The sequence below is a fragment of the Diplotaxodon limnothrissa genome, linkage group LG8 (genome assembly GCF_057381915.1).
Source record: "Diplotaxodon limnothrissa isolate DT_005_m linkage group LG8, D_limnothrissa_male_GT1.1, whole genome shotgun sequence".
In the NCBI taxonomy this organism is placed as follows: domain Eukaryota; kingdom Metazoa; phylum Chordata; class Actinopteri; order Cichliformes; family Cichlidae; genus Diplotaxodon; species Diplotaxodon limnothrissa.
Window position 1 is genome coordinate 20,672,619 of NC_140603.1, and position 23,053 is coordinate 20,695,671.

General features: G+C 40.3%; 2 protein-coding genes across 8 annotated transcripts in view; both read right to left on the reverse strand.

Annotated features, from left to right (window-relative positions):
* The window catches only part of LOC146626816 (calcium-activated potassium channel subunit alpha-1a), a 102,004-nt gene extending 83,472 nt beyond the window's left edge, over window positions 1-18,532 (reverse strand). For 6 of the 7 annotated variants that reach the window (XM_085361470.1, XM_085361466.1, XM_085361469.1 and 3 more), the window contains exons 1-2: window positions 18,103-18,532; window positions 2,974-3,117 (exon numbers count right to left, since the gene is read on the reverse strand). In XM_085361470.1, coding sequence (XP_085217596.1) covers window positions 2,974-3,117; window positions 18,103-18,336 — 378 coding nt within the window. In that variant the 5' untranslated portion in view covers window positions 18,337-18,532. The remainder of the gene's footprint in view (window positions 1-2,973; window positions 3,118-18,102) is intronic. The other variant, XM_085361472.1, reaches the window with a different exon arrangement.
* Window positions 18,533-19,895: 1,363 nt separating this feature from the next.
* The window catches only part of LOC146626817 (disks large homolog 5-like), a 30,260-nt gene continuing 27,102 nt past the window's right edge, over window positions 19,896-23,053 (reverse strand). The window contains exons 33-34 of the mRNA XM_085361473.1: window positions 21,454-21,563; window positions 19,896-20,631 (exon numbers count right to left, since the gene is read on the reverse strand). Coding sequence (XP_085217599.1) covers window positions 20,528-20,631; window positions 21,454-21,563 — 214 coding nt within the window. The 3' untranslated portion in view covers window positions 19,896-20,527. The remainder of the gene's footprint in view (window positions 20,632-21,453; window positions 21,564-23,053) is intronic.

A 23,053-nucleotide genomic window follows, 5' to 3' on the forward strand; every position in this document is an offset into this window, starting at 1 on the left:
TTGATCTTTTACAATCTGCTGAGGCCAGTTGGGCAAATGAACACTGGGCTTCCTCAGCTTCCGCAGGGCAGCTTGCACCTGTCTGTCACTCAACAGTCACAGTCAGAGGTAAACATTCAGCTAAGTCTACAGTGATCTCGTCTCCTCTGTGTAATCTGTTACATTTACCTAAAATGTGTCATGCTACAGATGTCAAGGCCCCTTAGTTGAAATGCCCGATTATAGATAGTGAGGGAAAAAAGCCACAACCATCAAACTCAGTCACTCAGAAAACCAAATGTCTTGTCATGTACTTTAAACATTAACCAGCTTTGTAACCTTTGTGCTCTGACATACTCTGTGTTTGTACTGTAGAACTAATTGAACAGAAGCCCTCAACTGAAATGTATGATTTATGTGTTTATTTTTTTGGCCTTGGGCTTATCAAATATAATTCAGCAATCAATTTTTTGGTCTTTTAACTTTTAACTTGTGGTCCGCATGTTTGTGTATTTTCGTGTCCATGTTTTTAATTTTTTGGATTGCTTATTTGTCTTTTAGTTCTTCTTCTGTACATTTTGTAAAAAGGCTTTGGAGAGCTATACGGCACAAGCAACTGAATCTTCATGCAGCGGGTATCAATCTGCTAAACTGAGATTCAGAAAGTTAAATTAAAATTGCAAAACACTGCAGGCATCCTGCAGCTGAGCCTTCTTTTTTGCATAATCCATGCCTCAACTGTCTCAATTTATCCACTTCAACTTCAGCCACATTTACACTTAATAATGTAGTCAGGTTTAATTAGGAACAGCAAACTGGATTGTTCATTTGGATTCATATGCACAACCACTAATTGATTTTTTTTATTTATTTATTTATTTTATTTTTTTGGAGAGGTTCAAGTTTAAAATTGGCGGATTTACTCTTTGCTGGCTTTTATTAAACAAGACTGCAAATAGAAAACAGCTGGAAATAGCAGCTCAAGATACATGTAAATGTAGGATCTTTATACGACAAATAAATACACAGAAGCACTCACTTTTATTTAAGCTATTCCTTGCTCTTACTCCCCAGTAAAACTGCTCTCAGATGGCCTGGAAATAAGCTTTAATGCGCTCCCTGAAAAGGCTGAAATAGAAAACACACATCTGCCCTGTTTAGGTAAGCTGCAGTTGCCATGGTTACAGACGAGCACTTGCTAAACAGTTGTGTCAAGCCATCATTGAGACAGAGCACTTGAGCTGTGCACGCACACACACACACACACACACACACACGCACACACACACGCGCACACACACACACAAAGAAGCAAGCAGAGGGAAGCGTTGGTGTTTTAAAGTGAAAAACAAGGAAACAGAGAACGGGGAGATGTTGTTAGCAAAATGCTGCTGTCAACATACACCACCACTAGTCTCTGCACTCAGTCCACTCTGGGGACAATTTGAGTTTCATAATGTTTGGCGGAAGATGAACAAAATGTGCCCCTTGTTGCTCCAGCCGGGAGCAAAAAAACGTGATTTTATCAGCTGTCACACACTCACACAGACTGTATGTAAAAGAGGGATAAAGCCACCGTGACATCATCCACTTGTTCGTGAAGTCCCATTTTGACACCACTAATATTGCAGACATTTATGTCTTAAACAATTATAAACAGGTGATTTGTAAAAGGGAGGGAGGTAATTTCAAGGCTGTAGCCGTATATTTAAACATGGGAGTCTATAGGAATGACTTGCTTGTGGCCCCAGCCTCAAGTCTCAATTCTAAGTAGTTCTTCTTGGGTTCTTCTGATTTGGCATCTTTTTCCAGATGTTGCCACTTGATGGGCGTGTACATCAACTCAAATCCAGGGTCTATATTTTTATTTAGATTTAAAGGAACATTTTCTTGTAAGCACGACACATTTGAAGCACACTTTAAAACAAAAAGACTTGACAAAGTGTTCTGAATCAACTGAAATATTTGTGAATAAGTGAACAACTTCAGATAAGTGTCCAAATAAAGATGTATTCCATCTTCTTAGCCTTCCAACATGATCAGCAGTTTAGTTTTAGCCCACAAATATGAACTAGGCGGATCATTAATATTCCACATAACAGTTTAGTGTACAGCTCGCCCGGCGTTCAAGATTAACAACCTCCACACGTGGAGCCAACTGGAGATGCTGCATCGCATTTAAGGAGGTAGTTGAAAGTGGGATCAAGCCCGAAGCACTGCGTCAAGCTCTGGCACAGTGCTCCCACTCATATCATCTCGTTTCATCACTCCACAGTCGCAGTACTTTAAATGCTGAACATTTACAGCCAAATCATTATACAGTGTTGAGAAATAATAAGAATAAACCTATAAAAAACACCACAGCAAAAATTTCCCTGATTGGATATCGTGTGGCAACATAGTTCAGTACACAAGATGATAACAGGTGTTTAAGGGATGTGTTCTCCATCTAACCCTGTGAGCAGACACACCAGGCACCATTGCATGACCAAAAGCTATTGTAAAACTGCACATGTCCCTCCCTCCTTCCTTTCTTTGGCATCTGTTTCTCTCTGCTGTCCGAGGTTATTATGGGGTGTATGACCATAATACATGCCTTAAATCTCTCTGCTTTGTTGCCCAGGCTTTGTTTGGATGTGTAAGCCTCACTGTCTGAGAGAAAACCTACCAGGAGATACACCCAATGATGCGTTTATGGGTTTGACAAGCAAAAATAAAAGCAAGGAATATTCACACATGCCCAGTTTGTGCCTGGTCTGACGCAGGTTCCTCTGGCTTGTCCTATAATAACAAATGTTTTTCACAAGACAAAAATACTACAAGGGAGCTCAACCAAGTGAATTGCTGTCATCAGTAAGTCTGGGAATGATTATGATGGGCTGTCACGCTTCATCTCACCGACATCTTAACCAGCGGCCTGCTACGTGTAAGCCTAAGTAGCTGAAGATGTCAATCAAAAACTGAACAAAGGATGATGGCTGAGAATGAGCTTACCAGGACTCTTCCTGTCAGCGTCTGAGCAGATATCATGACTCCGGCCCAATCTTTGACCGAGGTCATCCAGCCCACCTCGCTGGCTGCGGCATCATCCTTGTCTGTGCGTTTAATACCATCGCCTGTGGTGATCCGATGGACCTCCTGAAGAAATAAAAAGACAAAAACAAACCCCAGTATTGGTTATCAATTGCTGCAATACAGTAATTGAGCCCTTGAGCCCTGTAGGTCAATGCTCTGACCTATAACAAGTGTAGCTTTGGACTCTTTTGGGTGTCAATCAGGAAAAGAAAACACATATATGTCAATGGAAAACCAAGGACACTGCGTGCTCATAAGGTAGCCACACATTTAAGCATACCCTGCTGTTTATTTTACAATAATTGTGACAATAATTTGCATATTAACTTATGCTGTTTGAGTTGAGAAGAAAGAATCCAGTGATTAGATTTACAGAGCCAGTAAATCAGCTGAGAAGTTATTTTTCTTACACTTGTAAAATCAAACTTTTTGCAACTAGAGGGGTCACATCCTGCTGGGCTTTAAAATACCAGGAGGCTACATCCAACTTTGATATACAATTTCTAGCTGCTGCCATTAATTAGATTAACTGTAAAATCTGTAAATAAATAAATAAATAATACAAAAGCACAGAGAAAACCCCAACAATCAGATGACCTCACAGGAGCAAGCACTTGGCAACAGTAGGAAGGAAAAACTAATTTTTAACAGGAAGAAGCCTCTATGGAAACCAAACCACACCAATGCATCGTGTGTTGTGATGGCAAGTTTTTACAATATACACTGATTATTAATAGGATAACATTAGATATTACGTTAACATTAACTCTTACCACCTACAGAGCCCTGAAATTTATTAACAGAATTTGGTTACAAAAAGTAAAATACATCATTTCTAATCTAGGGACAAGGTGCGAGGCCTTCAGAACAAAGCTAAGCACACATGCATACAGTAAACATACACAGACAGCAGTAAAGAGACTCCAGGAGTGTATCCATGGCAGCCACTGAGCTCCTGGTGTTTCTGCTTCACTGAGTGGGCTGCCTGCCTGCCTGCCTGTCCATCTGTCTGTTTGTCTGCTGGGACTGGCATGATTCACAGAGCAGGAAATCGAGACAGGATGCAGAGGTTAGCCATGCTCCCTGATGAAACACCCCACAGACTCTTTACCTCATGACATCCTACTCCTCTTCCACCTTAATGGTGTCACACATCGCACTCTCTGAGGCCCGTTCCCTTCAGCTGTTCTCATCAAATACAATTTGCTGATGCCGCGCATGTACGGGAGTTGGGGAGAGTTAACTATTCATTGTTCTTGTGGGCAAATGGGCACGACATTTTTACATTACAGTTAAAAAACTAATTAAGTGGAAACTGTCTGCTATTATTTAAGATTCACATAATAATCTTAAAAAGAGAAAAAGAGAACAAAAAATGTATTGTTATGAGCAGCAGAGTCTCTAGGTTTGAGGTATGTGGATAAAAATAAGTAATTAAATGGTTAAAGCCAATCATTAATACTCTACATGTATCAGCTTAGAGCTGCACACTTCTCAAATCAACAAATGACTACCTCATTAAGGGCCTTTTTTTTAATAAGAGTTTTCAAATCACACCTTATGACTCAAGCATTTGACTAAAAATAAACCACAAAGTCCCTGCTCAGCGTACTGATGAGGCATGTCTCTTCAGGGGATAAAATCCACTGACATTTTTTAAATTGGCCACAAATCCCGAGTAAAGACCAAAACTAACAATGAGCTCATTCCATTAACAAGTATGCTGTGTACCTTCCTGACGTCAAGCTTCACTGGTGGTCCAGAAACACGGAAAACGAGGCGCACGACAAGTAGGTGCACACCCCGCCACCGTTATGATCACCACTGCACTGCTGCCATAAATACTCAGCGGAGCACGGATGTATATTAATCAACGATTGGAAATAGTCCCAAACAGCCATTCTGTAAATTCAATTTGAGTAATGTTGCCTGGGGATAAAACCCCAGCTGCAATTACTGAGGCCTTTTTAAAAAGATTTACATCCTTAGAATTCAGTCATCGTGAGTCAGTGTCGCAGAGAGGGTAGGATATTAATCAAGAATCATTTAGGCTTTGTTGTTCGTCTTTTGTTTGGATTGATTGAAAATGTAAAAGAGTGAGTTACCCTGACTTATCCTTTAACAGAATAAATTGGAGGTCTTCAGCTTAAACGCAGGCTGTATGCAGGCAATTCTTGCAGGAGATGATACAACTGGCTAGGGCTGCACGATTAATCGTTAGAAAATCGCGATCTCGATTCATACTTATGTGCGATCTCATTTCCAAATGACAACGATTTAAAAAAAAAAAAAAAAAAAAACCACAACAACAACAACAACAACAACAACAACGATTGTACCGCATTTTGATCCGGGACGTAATCTGCATGAAAACAAGCGCTCACTCTTCCTGCTCAACAAATGACAAGGGCGGAGCCTTATACCACGTGGTACAGAAGCTGTGCCGTGTGATGCTAAAATTAGCAGGGAAAAAACAACGGAGAGCACTTCAGGGATGACGAGAAAGTGACAGGAGAAAATCCGTCCCGGTCAAACATCAATAACGGGAACCTCATACAGCGCTTCCCTATACACGTCGAACTCCCGCAGGCACAAAGAAATTACGGAGGCTATTACTTATCACCTGACCAAAGATATGGCTCCCATCAACACTGTGCAAAACGAGGGATTTAGGAAAATGATCAACACCCTAGACAAACGCTACACAGTGCCGTCCCGCAACTATTTTTCTATTGTTGCACTACCTGCTCTATACACGCAGCGTCGAGCAACGGTGGAGACGGAATTTCAAGCAGTACAACATTTTGCAGCAACAACAAAACGTGAGACATTTGTTGTTTTTATGTTTATTTATTGTTTTTTATGTTCAGTCTCAACTGTTACGAAGTTGATGTGCAGTTAATAAGTGCAATAAATATTTATACTGGAAAGGAAAATCGTGAGAGAATCGTGATCTCAATTCTAAGCCAAAAAAATCGTGATTCTCATTTTATGCAAAATCGTGCAGCCCTACAACTGGCCCTGTCCTTCACATTGAAATCTGTGGCTGTCATCAAAGTAACAAAGCATTTATTTTTGTAAAAACAGTCACTATAAACATTTAATATACTTTTTTTTTTTCATTTTAAATGGCAATTCATTAGTAAATCACTGTTTTCTGTTATGAACACCTACTAAAGAAGTGAAAACAGCCTATGTGATAGTTCCTGGTATAGGAGGTGTCATCGGGCCCACGTAACTGTGAGATACTGAGGAAAAGGGAGAAATAAGTAGCACAAGTGCCCCTAGAAATAAATCTCAAGCAAGTTAAGTCATAAAAAATAACCAAAAAGTCAAGTACTGATACTTCAAACATCTGCAGTGTATTAATTTTGTTAACGTGTACAGTTTACATAATTTCTGCCTATATTCAGACCACACATTTCAATCAACCTTCTTATCGTAACTGAATAGTTTGCTCAACAAAGAAATTCGATCATGTACACAGCCATTAAACCGCCGTCAGCCCATGTTAGACTTCCTGCAGCCTGTCCAGAGCCCTGCAGCTAACCTGATAACGCCACAACAACATGTCCACTTCACTTAGCAGCTAATGCAGCCAGCAACCAATTCTGTGAAACTCCAGTTTAGAAATTTCAGCCAAAAGGTATCAGCTGTTTTCATACAGATACCGAGTCTCATTCTGCTCTATCTGTGGACAGTTTCTTACAGAGGCGCTTCTGCAGCAGGGTCTTGCATTGTAAGCCAAGCTTCCAACACTTTCCAAGGTTACATAATTTATTTAAAAAAAAAATCTTATCAGATTGGTCTTGATACAGAGACTTTAGGGGAATTTAAGTTGAATCTCACTTCTGAATCGCCTTAAGGAGATCACGGTGAGTGGATAAGACTTGGGTAAGGGACTGAAAGGGAAAAGAAAAAGCTGTTTCACTTGTCAGTCAGCAGCCTCTTCAATTAGTGTTACAGTAAAGTGTTAAGCAACAAAGCTATGGAGATCTAAGGCCATGGCAGTAAACTGAAAAATGGGGTGTAGTCTAAATTGTTTGGCTAGGAAATGCTAAAACACCCAGGTATCCCTGACTGCAACCTGTGATTTATTAGTTTAAATGAAAACTCTGGAATAGGTATAGATTTTATTGGTTTCGTCAGAGTTAAAGGCTGACTTTGATTGGACGCAAGCTGTAAGCACCAAGGGTTACCAAGGGTCACAATAGCTATGAGTCTCTAGGATGTATGAAACACAATGTGTCACATCACAGTCTAAAGTTTAATGTGGCGCGAAATAAGAATTATTATTTATAGAAATGGTAGTTATTTAAAGGAACTATTACTTTAGTCTGCCACACAGTTTACTTATCTTCAGATACTTTACCTCCAAGCCACAACAACTGATAGTACAAGTAGCTCATTAATATTGTAAAACAGCATCCTAGCTTCCCAGTTAGCAACAGTCATGTTTAAGTATATCTAAGTGTAAGTGTATGTAAATATATGAAACATATGCTTACTGGCTAAAAACGTTACTACCTGGATTTAACTAATCAAAGAGATAAGAACTTTGCATTGGATAATCACTGCATGATTCCATGTTGGAAGACAACCCACTGTCACCCAATGGCTTCCCTTTTAGAAGAGTCGAACTATTGGCCTGCATCAAGCAAAGAAAACAACTAAAGAGACTTCTGAAGCTAAAAATTTGGTTAGAACTCTCCAATATGCTAATTATTAAAACCTGGAAGGATAGTGGGCTCAGTGAGTTTACCTGAAACCTTGGCTGATTATGACCCACACCCGTTCCTTGGCTTGTGTGATTAGGTAGAGGCTCAATAGGGGGTCCATGACCCTCTTGGGGGCATTCCCATAGGGCTTAAAATCTGGGACTCTCCACCAATTGCTCTTAGAACTGAAAAAGCCTCTTGGATGAGAGGTGAAACGTCTTTAAGGAAACTTAAAGAAGTCCAGACGCTTTTCTTTTCCAAGCTCCTTAGACTTCGATGACCTGGATGACTGAGAACCTTCGCAGACATACTGGAACGATAGTGGTGAGCCATCATCTCACAAGCAATGTGGACTAAACAGCTGTGTAGCCTTCAGAAAACCATTTATCAGTGAGCCTAACTGGATTAGAAGAAACACTTCAACTTGATTGTAAGTATAAAAATTGGACTCGTAGCAATGAAAAATAAGTCGTGTGGTCCAAATTTACTATGTTCCAGAGTGATGGGCGTATCAGGGTAAAAAGAGAGCCAGATAAAGTGATGCGCCCATGCCTAATGCCTACCCTACGAGCGTGTGGAGGCAGTGTTATGATCTGAGGTTGCTTCAATCAGTCAGCTCTATGTTCAGCAATGTTATGTGCTCAAAACGGAGGTCAGCTGTCTATCTGAACATACTAAATGATCAGGTTTCCCATCAATGCCTTTTGCTTCTCTGATGGCACAGGCATATTACAAGATGACAATGCCAGGATTTTTTGGGCTCAAATTGTCAAAGAGCGCTCCAGGGAGTATGAGACACCATTTTCACACATGGATTGGCCACCGCAGAGTCCAGACCTTAATCCCATTGTGAACCACTGCGATGTGCAGTTTAATGCTTTACGTAACGGTCTGACTCTCCCATCATCAATATGACATCTTGGCAAAAAAGTTAATGCAGCTCTGCACATAAATAAATGTGACACAGCAAATGCAAGCTATCATCAAAGCTAACGGCAGTCTGACTAAACGTTAAGAGCGTGAGCCTCGTTTATTGGCCAAGTCTAAACATGTCATTTGTCTATAAAAACAACTAAAACATCTACACAGAGTGTTCCCATAAACTGTATATGAAAGGAAAAATTCTTTGCACAAAAACGGCATATTGTTATGGAGAATAACACTCAGCCTGTAAAAATGGTTTTGCAACTGAGCCAACAAGGCTGAGGAAAGAAATGTCCCTATGCAGCTCAGTGACCTTCTCTTGATTTAACCACGAGGCTAATGCAGCTTGCTTTATAAACTGGAAGTGTAAAGTTTCACAGATGATTACAAATTTTATCCGTTTACATTTTTTCCTGGCCAATCTTTGCAAAAAGGCTTAACTTTGTCTCCTGATCTCCTGCAATTTTTCAGATTTTAAGGAAATACTTATTTCTAACTTTTTTTATTTGAAACAAGCACATATACAAAAAAGGAAAGAAATAGAAAAAGGAAAACAAGAAAATCACTCAGAGAGCTCTGTTCTCCACCAGGAGAAATTTAATTTTTGTCTTGAATTCCTGTCTCATTTCATACTCACCTCTCTACTCAAGTATCATGGATTTTGGTTTAGAAGATTAACCCTGCCTCATCGCTTGTCACAGGATTAGAAATGAGTATATCAGAGAAACGAGTACATCAGGGGGACAGCTCAGGTTATGCGGTTTGGAGACAAAGTTAGAGAGGAAAGCCTGAGACCTTTGGACATGTGCAGAGGAAGGGATACTGGATATATTGGACAAAGGATGGTGAATGTGAAGATGCCAGGCAGGAGGAAAAGAGGAAGACTACAGAGACTCATGGATGTAGTGAAGGATGACATGCAGAGGTTTGGTGTCACAGCAGACGATGCAACAGGTAGAGTAAGATGCAGGCGACCCCTTAAAGGAGCAGCCAAAAGAAGAAGAGCGTGATATCATTGAAATCATGCTTTTCATATACAGCACATTGTATACAATACAAATTTTTTGAGGGGGAACAAAGTGTCTGTACTGAAAGTGAGTAATAGTGATGGACGGTGCATCACTTTTGTTTTCTTTCCAGAACCGTTTGGAATAATGGCACAGTTATGTGAACGTTTAATGCATTTCTCTGACACCGCACTTTTCTGCTTTAATGAATAAAGTGGCGCAGGCTTCAGTGGGGGAAAGTGATAGCCGTTAAGTAGGTTTAATTGGCATCACGCTGCTATTCCCCACCAGTTTAATGACCAAATCTAAAAATGTAAGCTGAAAACACGTCGTCATGACACTAAAAGCAGAGTTCAAAGATTATGGAGTTGCGATTCATGACTGTCCAATTATTCTTTAAAAGGGTCAGATGAGTGACTTTATCTTAAGGTCACACACAGGAAGATACCGTCAATGATAAACTAAAGCGCAGTGTTTTTGACATTTAAATCCTTCCTGCATGAAAAAAAAACCAGATACAGCAAGCGTTAACATGTACAGTCCATGCCACGTTTACTATTCTAAGTGCAATATTTTAAGCGTTATGGCTATCCAAACACCAGAGGGTGAAAACAATCGTTCACTAGACTTCACTTTAATGTAACGAAAATAGCTTAGATCCATTTTTAATAGCAGCAGAAAAGCACATGCAGTCATTACAGCAGCTCAGAGAGCACAGCTCCTCTTTATCACTTTGATCAGTAGTCAGAGCCTCCAAATTTAGGTTTCACTATCTCACCTAAATCTAGTCTTCCTGACGCCGAACGTCATTAATCAAAACGGCTGGCCTATTCTCAGGATGCACCATGATCATTTCTCAAAGTGAGAGTATTAAACTAGAATAGAACATGTGGTGGGGGACACGATTTCTCCAAAAAATGACTAAATTATTTAGACATACATTCATTTAAATCACGTTAATAATGAACCAAGAGAGAAAGCCTTCCTGAAATATGTTGGGGTAATGAAAGATTATGTGTAGACCAAAGTTCTTCCTCACAATTAGAAAATGAGTTCTGGAAATGTTGGGATGCTGTGTTAAATCCAAATAAAAACTACTAAGTTACAAATTCCATAAACCCAAATTGTATTCATAATATAACATAGAAACCATATCAAATGTTTAAACTGAGAAAATGGACCATATAGGAAAAAATATAAGCTGCATTTGAATTTGATGGCAGTTTTGATTTCAAAAAAGTTCTGGGAGCTGAGGAGAGCAGCTGATGGATTTTTCCTCCGATCTTGTCTGACAGGATTCTACCTGATCAACAGACCTGGATCTTCTTTGTTGCATTTTTCATTTCATGATGCTCCGAATATTTTGAGTGGCTGAAAAGTCTGGAGTGCAAGCAGGCCAGTTCAGTGCACTCTTCTGCAATAAAGCCACGCTGTCGTAGATCCCAAAGATCACGAGCTTCCAATGTTCATTTATCCAGATTCTCTGAATCTTTCGATTGTATAAATGTAAATGGTATATTTTCTCAGTTTAAACCTTTGATTTCTCGTTCTATCGTGTTACACCCCTATGTGACCCCTACCCACCTTGCAGTGGCAGGGCAAGAGTGTAGGTGTTGCCAAGGCTTAATTATCGACCATTTTTTTGGTTGTTTTTTAAGCTAACTAACTAGTTAGGTAATTCTACAGACTCTACTGTCAGTCTCCACTCTATGTTGCTGCTTTTGAGCCAGGTGGTAACATAAATGGGGTTTTCGTGCGAGACTAAACACAGGTGTGTTTCTGTTAGTTGTTTTTGGTGAGATGAGTGATGGTTTACTTTCACTAGAACTGAGGATTCTAGGATTTCACTAGAACTGAGCAAATACTCTTTAGCAGGTGTGTTTCAGCTAGGTGGCTGTACTGCCCTTCTATTAAAGCAGGTGTTTATTTTTGCTTTGCTGTCTTAGTTTATTATGTTTGATGGTTGTCCTGAGTGGAGCTAAGCCTCAGTGTTCAGCAGTGAATGGCATCTTTGGTCTGCTGCCTGCTCATGATTTTTATGTTTAAAGTTCCTTTACGCTTGGTACACCACTGAAGGTTAGCTAGGTGAAATTAGTTTGGGGTTTTCAGTTTTATTATTGTATATTTGCTTGAGAGTTGCTCAAAGTTAAAACAGTAACACTGACTTTTGTAGGAAATTTTGTGAGAAGGTTGAGGCAGTTTTATTAGTTATGGCCCACTGGGAAGCATTTAGCTGCGCAGGCATGTCGTGTTCAGCTTCAGCTTTGGTTATGGATGCCTAATGATGACATGAGTGTTTTGTGCTTTGACCTCTAGTGTTGTAAAGAGATTGGCCCACTTCTGGTGGATCACTTGTGAATGTTGCTGCCCGGTTGAGCCACATTTGTTGAGATTGTGTCATGGGCATGATTCCCCATTTGTGGTTGGTCACCAGTACACTTGCTTTACTCACTTTTTTGGATATAGTAATGTGTTGTATAGGAACAGGTTGCATGTAACCATTTGTGCTGTGGAGACAACAGATCACTTTTGGTTGGGATTATTGGTTCCTACTTTGGTTTGTGTGTGGACTAATTCTTCTGTGTGTGTGTGTGTGTGTGTGTGTGTGTGTGTGTGTGTGTGTGTGTGTGTGTGTTCGTTCAATTTGACAACTTGTATGATCCTCTTGTAAGGGCATTCATGTATGTTTAGCGAAGTCTACTTATGCGAAAGCATTTGATGGGCACTGGTCAGACACATACTTGTTCCTGTTGCCAGCCACACATGTCCTTTCAGCATTGATCTTTCAGGTCTGGAAGAAGACTGACTGACATTTTTTAGTATTTTAAGGCCCCTGGAGGAAACTGGGGTCGTGTTACAGCTTTTTGCAACCTCTACCCAACCTACAGAGCAGTGCAAGAGTCTAAAGTGTCAATTGTCTACAACTGAGATAAACTTGTAATTTAAAATAAAATGAATCTTTCTAAAAACTCTGGTGTCAGTCTCAACTCCACATTATGGTTTTGAGCAAGGTTATAACAGAGTTTGAGAATTTCAAATCATTGCATTCTGTTTTTATTTAGATTTTTACACAGTGTAAAGTATTTTGGACTCAATTTGTATTTATTTTCTACATGATTGTATATACAAAGTGTGAGGAAATTTGTCCAGGAGTTACAGGCTAAAACAGGACTTTGAATGCATTTGTTATTTAACAGAAACTGCAGTATTTAAAATGGATAAAGATGCACTGAAATGTAGCAAGGACATTTAGTTCAAATGATTAAGATAATACTTAAGATCAGAATGCTAGCTTTAAATTTGATATGCAAAAATAACATGTGTGGAAACCAAACACCTTCTACTGTCTTTGTGAACAGAAAAAAGCCAGCAGGCTACAGGACAGTTGAGATGTTTAACAACAGTGTTCATCTGAGACCTGTTGGATCCCAGATGGTGCAGTGACAGCCAAGCTCCACCTTGCTGCTTATATTATGCAATGTGAGCAAGCTTATACTTAACCAACTAATTACACGGCCAATTAAACAGACATTTGAATGAATACATTTCCTTTAGTTAAAAACGAGACCGACAGGCTAAATTGCAGAGGACATTGTCAGAGGATTTAGGGTCTAGTTGTTAAATTATGCTGCCATTAGGTGCTACTTCTTATTACTGGGATGTGCGAGATGTGCTCAAGAGTTCTTAGCCAAGGAAAAAGTGAAATGGACACCAACCAAATCCTGCTGCAGAAAACAAAGTTATGATTCAGCGACAGAGAGCAAAAACTGATTATTTTCAAAGTAATTTATGAACCCTGATATTGATACTGTGTTGTATTGCCTGGCTGACTATCTAGCTTTTTGTGTGTGCATATGCAAGTCTTTATGTCTTTGTGTGTGAAGATGACAACAGAAAATTGCCACTCAGCTGTTCCGACTTACTGACCGTGGCTCAGGGGGTTGGGAAGCGTATCTGTAACCGGAAGGTCGCCGGTTCGATCCCTGGGCTCTCTGTCCTGGTCGTTGTGTCCTTGGGCAAGACACTTTACCCTACCGCCTACTGGTGTTGGCCAGAGGGGCCGATGGCGCGAAATGGCAGCCTCGCTTCTGTCAGTCTGCCCCAGGGCAGCTGTGGCTACAACCGTAGCTTGCCTCCACCAGTGTATGAATGCTAGAGTGAATGAATAGTGGCATTGTAAAGCGCTTTGGGTGCCTTGAAAAGCGCTATATAAATCCAATCCATTATTATTATTATTATTAATTGCTACTGTTTGATCACGAGCCCTCAGCTGATAATTACAATGTTTCAGACAGCACTTGAACGCACCATGAGCACGACTCTTTACCTGAGTCCTCCACTCAACACCCCCGCAACCACACCCTTCCATGCCTGACACATCTAAGGTGTCATGTTGAACTGCCTGCGTAAGAGAGGCGGTAAGAAGAACAACAATCCTTTAAATCCTTTTTAGCCAATAAAACATCACAAATTAGGTACGTTAAAGATTGAAAAGGACTATTGCTAACAAGACAACATGCATTTAAATGTAATCAAATTTTAATAACAGATAAAACCCAGCTGTAGGTACTTCAGATTTAATGCAAGGACAGCACCAGCATGCTGATGTTCAGTGTCCTTCTGTAGCCTGCAAGCATTAAGTATTAAAATCACACTGAACCCCTGAAGCCCAAGGCTGCTGTTTGACATTTCCACCTCAACAAACTCCGCAAATATTGTCACCAACAGCTGCAAAACATACAGCAAAATTGCAACATTTGAGCTCAATGATAAGAGACACGTGGAACAATTTTAAAATATTCTACTTGTCACAAGTCCAAAGGCCATCTTGGACAGGTCACCCGTCTATCACAGGGGTAACATAGAGAGACAAACTCTCTATGGCAAATTTTAACCTAATGTGCCAGAGCACCCAGAGAAAACCCACACAGAAACAAAACCCACATACAAAGGCCCCAATCAGCTTGCAGCTTTAAAGCCAGGACCTTCTTGCTGTGAGGTCACAGTGATAATCACTGAGGCACCTTGGCAGACAACCGCCCAATTAGCCAAATTAAAACTAGAGTTATTAACACCAATGTGATTGGACCTGTTCTAAAAGTATGATGCAACAAAAATGATTCATAACAAAACAAATGTAACATCTCTAGCAAAGATGTCATACTTTGACACCACTACAGATCTCATAGGTGAGCAGGCGATCTGACCCTTTGGTACATGTCATTCCCTGCTTTCCTGTCTACTTTCTACTGATGTATAATACATTTAAGTTTTCACAGCACTCCTTTAAATCTATATCAAGACTGCTCCCTCACCATTTATGTTATAGAAGGTGTGTCTGTGAGAGGTAATGTGGTTCTTGTGATACCAGGTTTAAATGTATGCAGGAGTAACACCTTACTGCATCTTGGTCTCATCAGAGCAAAAATGAACAGACCTATAAGCCAGAGAGATTTTGAAATACATCATTCAAGAGAGTTTCTATGCTTCCTTCTGCGTTTACTCTTTGGTCCAAATAAGAGTCAAATGATTAAAAAAAACAAGAAAAAAAAAATGCTGTTTGGCCTTATGGCCCCTATAGATACAAGACTGATGAAGAGTGAGCAGAGATGTTACGTCATCGTGTCCCAAAAAGGCTCCACTGAGCACGACATTTCAGACCTTACTTGATGAAAAAATCCATAACAAAGGGGAACATGAACGTCTCCAGAAAAATTTCATCACAATCCATCCATTGCTGTTTTTTGTATCTGGATCAAAACCAGCAGAAATACTGCCGTAATAAACTTCTGGACACTTTGGGGAATCAGGAATTCTTATTGTCCAATGAAACATTATCACTGAACACTAGTCAGTTCGTGGATAAGTGGAGATGTGGTCTCTCAAAACTCAACGCAAGCTAATAAAGAAGTGTGCGCAAGTTTCACAAAGTCTGCACCATGACGGAGGAGCTGCCACAACTTGTCATCCTCCCATTGTGAGTACAGTGCCATTTACAATGAAAGCAATTTCTTCCTCTTTCCTAGACGGATAATAGCAGCCATTCATCAGAACCTCGCAAATGACGTGTTTCATCGATTTCCATCAGTCTGGGAGAACAGAGCCACAGAGATGGAGGCTCAGAGACATAAGAGCTGTCAGATCAGAGCAGAGTTGGGCAGTGAAAGCCCCACAGAGGGGAAAACAAAGTTTTAAAAAAAATCAGAATAGAAGGAAACAGATTATCAACTCCCATCTATGAACAATGCACTTAACGCTCCATGTTTGGGCTGCTAATGACATGCACAGACTGGGAGGGGGTGGGGAGGTGTTCCTCCAACACAACCTGCCACATCTCACAGCCACTGCATAACAGAGATTTACTCTTCTAATGAAATCCTTTGCTTGCCAGTTGCTTAGCAACAAAAGTACTGATTCATATGGCACATACGGTATGCGCCTGACACTGCATTTCTGACACTTTGGAGGAAGGTTGCTTCTTGGATGAGGAAGAGAGGGTGAGAAGAAAACAGGGCAGGAGTTATGAAATGAATGCCAGGAGAGCAAAAGGCAGAGAGGGAGAGATTGGAAGTGAAAGGATGACCCGTCTCTGGCTGACTCCCACAGAGTAGCACAACAGGTTGGTGGAGCTCGGCAGCTCCACAAAAACACACAAAAAGACCTGACTGCTCTCTTATATGCGCACATAAACAGTGTTCAGCTGTGGACCCTAAAACGAAAAACCTCGGCATGATCCGTTTTCAGGAAAGCATTTCTGTTCCAATTTTCTACATCTATAAATAAATCTTGGCCAAAAACCAAACCAAACAAACGGATCCTCTTAAATATTAGTCGGAAAAATGTGTCGGTCTTTCAGGTTTATTCATTTATGAAGCAAAAACCTGAAATATTTGTAAGTTGTCCCTTTGTATCATGACAACTAATATAGCTGAATTCTTGGTAGTTAATATTTGGGTGCTGGGAAGATGTATATTCTGTATTTTAAGAAAGAAGATACATCGACATATTAAATAACCCATGACTCTAATTGTTATGTGCAGCCTTAATTGTAAGCAGCTTCAACCCAACCATGGAAATGATACAGACGTTTCCCTTCAAAAGGTCAGCACCACCCTGCATGCAGCCTTTAGCGATTCTCTTCCACCCTGACTGCCTGTCTGAGAAATGAATGCACATGCATTAAGACAAACTGCTCCATCTCTTGCACTTTTATCAGCTAGTCCATCTTTGTCCTTAAGCATATGCGTAATGGCGGAAACTCTAAAATGAGACTTTATGGAAAAACACAACAGAAAGATTTTTCATTTTTCTAACACACGACTGCAGACGGCCTGGCGCAGATGATGTCATTACTGTGAGGCTGAAAATGTAGTAGCAGTTGAATTAAATACTACTGCTGCTGCTGTCTCTGGAGATTACACAAAGACACGCATGAACATATCTGACCCATGTAGCAGCCCCTGATAGCTCCACGTGTCCTCAACAGGTTAGAGTATTCCAGACTTTATGAAATACACTAAACAAACTGGGCAGCATGTTCAGCTGGACAGTTGAAAGAAAATGATGCTGACTTCAGATTATGTTGACAAGAACTCAAAAGGGGGGAACCTAAGCTAAGTTGCTGTTTACAGAAGATTAAAAATCCCTTGTCCTCAATAAAATGCAGCTGGATGGATTTTTGTTTGTAAAAATAAGATTCAGCAGCACATTTTGCCTCTGCTACTCTGTTTGTTCTGTAAATTATCCAGTGAGAAATTCTTCAACAGAATGTAGCTCCAATTCAAAATGTACTGCGCTTGAGGCCGGTGGATTATCCACATTAAGCGGGACATGATATCTGGAAACACCAGGTTTTAGTTTTGCCCCCCCCCTATTTTTAGCAGCACAATTTAACTTCCACTAACCTTCAATGTATGACCACAAGCATTGGTTGTACATTGTACAAATGTCAAACTATCTTCATAATATTCCCACAAATTGTTTTCTTATTGTGTGGGAATTAAGCTCCTCAACATGTTAAATTCGTATGATAGTTAAGCTTTTTACAATACTTGTAGGCTACTTGTGCGCTGGATCACCTTCAAATCAACTAAGAACAAACTGAATGCGGTGCACCAACAAGTGTCAGCTGTAGCTCCAACTGCAAACCTGCTGTTAACGAGGACCAACTTTCCTCGTTAACAGCCTACAGTCCAAGATCAAAGAGGTTTTATTATAACAGGCTCGCATTGTATGTGACATTAAGCCAAGAATAGCAGAGTTCATTATTCAGAGTCATGCACTTTGATTGGACCTACTACAGATTTAATTACAAGCCCAAATCAAACTGGCTGCTACACAAAAACCCCTCTATGATGATTTCATGGAGGAGTGCTGCGTTATGAAATGAGCTGGCGTACCTTCTTTTTGGCGTTACAGTGGCAGCATACGGTCCACAGGTATTTGAGAGTTCTCCACAGCAGGATTATGAAGAGACCCCCAAAGAAAGTGACCATGGAAGAGGCGAGGAAAGCCCACCACATCCGCTGGCCGTTGTTATCACAGGGCACATCTGGTGAGAACGGGATGATCACATTCATCTTGGATATGTGGATGGATGGGTCCGGGTTGAATCTCTCCCTGTTTTTCGGCATTACCGACTTCTGGTCACCTGCCAGCCCCTAAAAACAAACAATCAACTCAACTGGGATTCAGGGCCTTTGGGGAGCTCCAGCCAGCGCCCCCTGATGCCACAACGGCTCAGGCATGTTCAGCCAACCACCTTCCGCTCCTCTTCCATCTCATCTGGCTTCACTCTAAGCAAAGATGTAAAAGTTAAAGTCCACAAGAGCCACACTCGCAATTAAAAAAAAAAAAAAACCAAAAAAAACCCCCAAACTTCTTTTGAAATTAAGATCTCAGTCGTGCGCCTCACGACGCGTGTTCGTTGCCGGGATTGCGCGTCATCCGTTAGACGTGTGCGTAAAAATCAAATTTCTTGTTCAAACTCCTCAAAACTCACGGTTTTCTCACAGATCCGATGGATGAAACTGCAGCGGCGTTATGATAACACTGAAGAGGCGTGCTGTCGTCGCCAGTCGATTCACTCACTCCCCCACCTTGTTTTTTTACAGCGTAGCCTTCAGCAGGTCCGCTACTTGAAGTCAGCACCGCGCACTGTTGAATGCCGTCCTCGCGTCAAAGGCCGCAGTTTGTCGTTTCCTTTACGGATATATCGTTTGGGTTGGAAAAAAAATGACCGTTTTATTCTTGTACGCAATTCTCGTTCTCCGACTCCCTCTGTCACATCCATTTGTTGGAAGATGGCATCGCAGATTTACAGGTAGCGGGGGAGGAGCCATCAATAGCAGACGTCGATGCTTATCTTGATGTCTGGTTATTTATAGTGACCGCTTCATCAATTTTTGATGGTTGTAACTTTATGGTTAGAGCCACCGTGCTTTTAAACCCTTAATTTTGTACGGACGTTTTAGTTTTGTACATTAGATCTATGTTCCTAAACTATAATCACATTTCAAACTGTATTTCTATAATAAGGTGGGGCAAAGTGACGAAAATGAAATTCTCTTATTGGTGTCCTACATCTTTATATGGAGCTTTAACATCAATCTAAGGATGTCTGGAGCCTTTAAACGAGAAAACGTTTTCTCCAGCAGTGATGGAAATACGGGTTTAAAAAACACATTGCAGCAGAGAATACACCATACATTTTCATTGTTTCCACGCCACCACGCATTAAAGGCTTAGAAAACCCAAAATGTAAAAAGTTTCCAAATATTGGAATAAGAGTATTTATATGGGCAGTTATAAAACATGGTAAGGAAAAGTACTAAACAGGACATCTTGTTTTCTCTCGTCTAGTGGTAAATTACTCCCCCTCGAGGACAAACTGTGCACTGATTGAGGTCCAACTTGAGTCCAGTTTTTCTTGACAAATAACCAGCCCGCTATTTGTGAGCTGATGTTAGCATTCAGATGTGCAAAGAAAACACAGACAACTTGCACTCCATTAACTGAATGTTTAATATTTTATAGAAACAATAACCTTCATTTGGAGAAAGCCTGATGTAAAGTGTTTTATCTGACATCCAGATGAAATGCTCTCAACGTGATTGACGTGAAAATTCAAGGAGGAACACGTACATGTGTTTAGCCAACAGATGAAAAAAATAAAATAAAATCCCTTCTTAAATTTAAAAACAAAAAAAAATAAAAAAATAAAAATCCACCTGACAAAGAATATTGGCAGAAACTAGCAAACCTGCTGCGTGATTTACAAGGAAAATTGCAGTGTTAATAAGTGTGGTGTATTAAATATATTTAGCTTGGCACAATATTATATGAGAGGAGTGAAATGATCCAAATAAAGACTGACATAATGTGAAGGAAGCAATTTCTCCTCTATAAATAAGAACATTATTCACTAGAGAGCTACAGTTGTATAACAAAGGATCATAACCAACATCTTTGACTTGATTAGATAAATTAAATGGCAAGAGAAGACATAAATATCAAGGAGGGAACACAGTGGTCCATCTTCAGTTTGGAGTTGATGCAGAGTCCCTGTGGTCTGACAATTCAAGGGATTAAAGGAGTGCTACTGAATATGAGGGAATACACAATTCAAGTATTGAAGACTAGTGTAAACAAGTCTCTGTACTACATAATTACTGTAGTAGGAATATTGCAAATCATGTGTGCTGATATTGCTGTAAGTGAGAAGTATTGGATGTTAACCATCGAGTCGGCTGTGAACTGCTGGATTTGAACATCTTCGCTACATCCTGGAATGTTTCTGGTTGACATGAACAAGGGGAGATACTTTTACAGGGCTCCATCTGGAATCCACAGTACTTTACTCTGTTCCTGCTCCACGATGGTCATGATCTGAGTGCAAATGTAGGAGACGCTGCCTCCCTGGACAATACCTGCAATACAGTTGGGAGGAGGGTGGTATTTTTGTGGTTAACACATCCCATTGAAAGTTCTTTCATTTTTTCCCCATTCAGTCACTCAGCTCCCAGACCAATGTGATTTTTTCTTATTTTTGCATAATCCAAGCACTACTCATTTTCAATTATATCAAGCATGTAATGAGACTAATGTTGACACCAACCAACAGGACTGTGGAAATAAAAGACTTACAGTTGTAAACTGTGAAGACAAACTGGTATAAGCTGTCTATCAACAGATACTTTTAATGAAAGTGCTGATAAATATAATCACAATCGTGGCATGTGTGCAGAAGTTGGCCGGCCAACTCTCCCTAATAGATGGGATCAGTTGTGGTATGTGTTCATTGCAAAAGCCCTTGTGTATAAGTCGCCTCCTTTTCTAGTCATTAATCAGGCAGACAGTTGGGTGTCAGACTGTCTGCTGCTCCAGTTACCAGAACTTTAACTCTTCTTAAAGAACACACATACAGTGCTCCCAATACCTCCTCTTTAAGACTAAACTCTAAATAACATGAAATAAATACAGTTAAAAACAAATCTCAGAGACTATCACCAAAAATTTTGGACATACAGCGATAAATGCCATTAAACAGTTTGTGTCTGATTATTGATGAACTGACTTTTAAGCCCGAGGTGAAAAAATGGTTACAAAAATACACCTTTCTTTGTAAACTGGGATTCAGTTTGCAGTTACACATTTCTGTGTACTGTAGGTGTGGTTAAGGTTACAATAATTAGAATTATAACGCCTGTATACAAATTAACATCGAGTGAACATAAGCCTATCCCACCAACCTGTGAAGAAGCGGCTGTAGTCCTGCTCTATTTTCTGCGCTGCCTCAAACTGCTCCCTGGAATGTTTCTGAGACAGTTTATCCCGCAGGTACAAAGGGTCCTTCTGCTCTCTGAGGAAACATCAGCCCTGTCAGCCTGCTACAAAACCTCATTTCAAACACTCAAAGTGTCAGATTCTTGATGTCAACAAAACAGTCACAATTTCCATATTTTGTATTACTAAAAATCTGCAGACATGTTTATAAACAGTAATAATAGTGTGTGGATATTTTAATACATCTTGAACATTGCTAAATACAAATTTAGAGTGAATTTCTTTTATACAAAAATGTGAATACATTTATCCCAATTCAACTGCATATAAATTATTCATGTTTCTGGGCTGCTACTGCCAACATTAACTTAAATGAAAACCATTTTCCTGGAAATTCTACTGGCAGTAATAGACAAGAAAGTCTTTTTGGATAAATCAGCAAAGTTAACAAGGATCAACTACCCTTATTAGCATTTTATCGAAATAAAATAAAAAATACTCAGATGTTGACTAAAGTAACTATAGATGCAATTTAAAGGAGATATCTACTAGTTTTTACAGCAAAACTTCTCATTTCTGCCAAGAAATCTAACAGCTTAGCTTCAGTGAAATCTCCCTACTTTAAACCCATCCATCCCACTCAGTACCCATGACCGCACAAAGCCTTGAGAATTCATGTGTTTACCAGTCTTCATCTTTTACCTCTGACTTAACCTAGAATACCACTGTCTCTCTCCTTTCACTCATTATGCAGTCAACATTTTGGTCTGCTGATGCTTCTCAGAGGATAGAAACCCATGAAAAACCTTGGGCTCCTGTCAGTTGCTGCAGCAGGCAGTGGGAGGTGTGTTTTTGTGTACATGGAAGCTGAGGCCGGCAGGGCATCGTGTGTTTTTAGCCACCCACACCACGAAGCGGAGCCACAGGCCTCGTGAGCCCCTCCCAGGACAGCTGGCACTCAGCTGATGACAGCGAAGGCTTAGCAGGAATCAATCTGAACCATGTTTGCCTGCTGCACCGTTTCATAGATTTATGGACGCGTGTGTGTACGTGCGTGGTGGAAAAAGCCTGTTCCTGCCCGACCCGAGTTTGCCCTGATTTGCATGCGTTTGTGTGCGCATGTGCATGAAGCACCATGCCGAAGGTTCAGCAGATTTAATCTTCCCACGGATTACAAATGAAAAAGCAGAGGATCTGTGAGCCATCACCATCAGTCGATGAAAACAGGTGGTGGAAGAGAGCACGTCGTGTCTTCGCAACTAATGATGCTGATCAAATTTTGGTTGATCAATTCGTTTTGTTATGGATGGAGGGCAAATGTGATTATAAAACCAGCAAGACTTCTGCGGATGCCAATTTCCCAAGCAACTGTCTCAAGCCAGATAAAATTAAGCATAATCAGGAATAATCAGTCCTTCAAGCGAGAATGGCTTTAAAATGGGGGAACTTTAAGTAATCTTTAAATAATTCTTTATGACCTGACATTTTTAGATTACATATTGATTTAATGCCCAAGTAGTTATTTGCAAAATAGAAACAGATTATTACTTTAGTTCAGAATATACG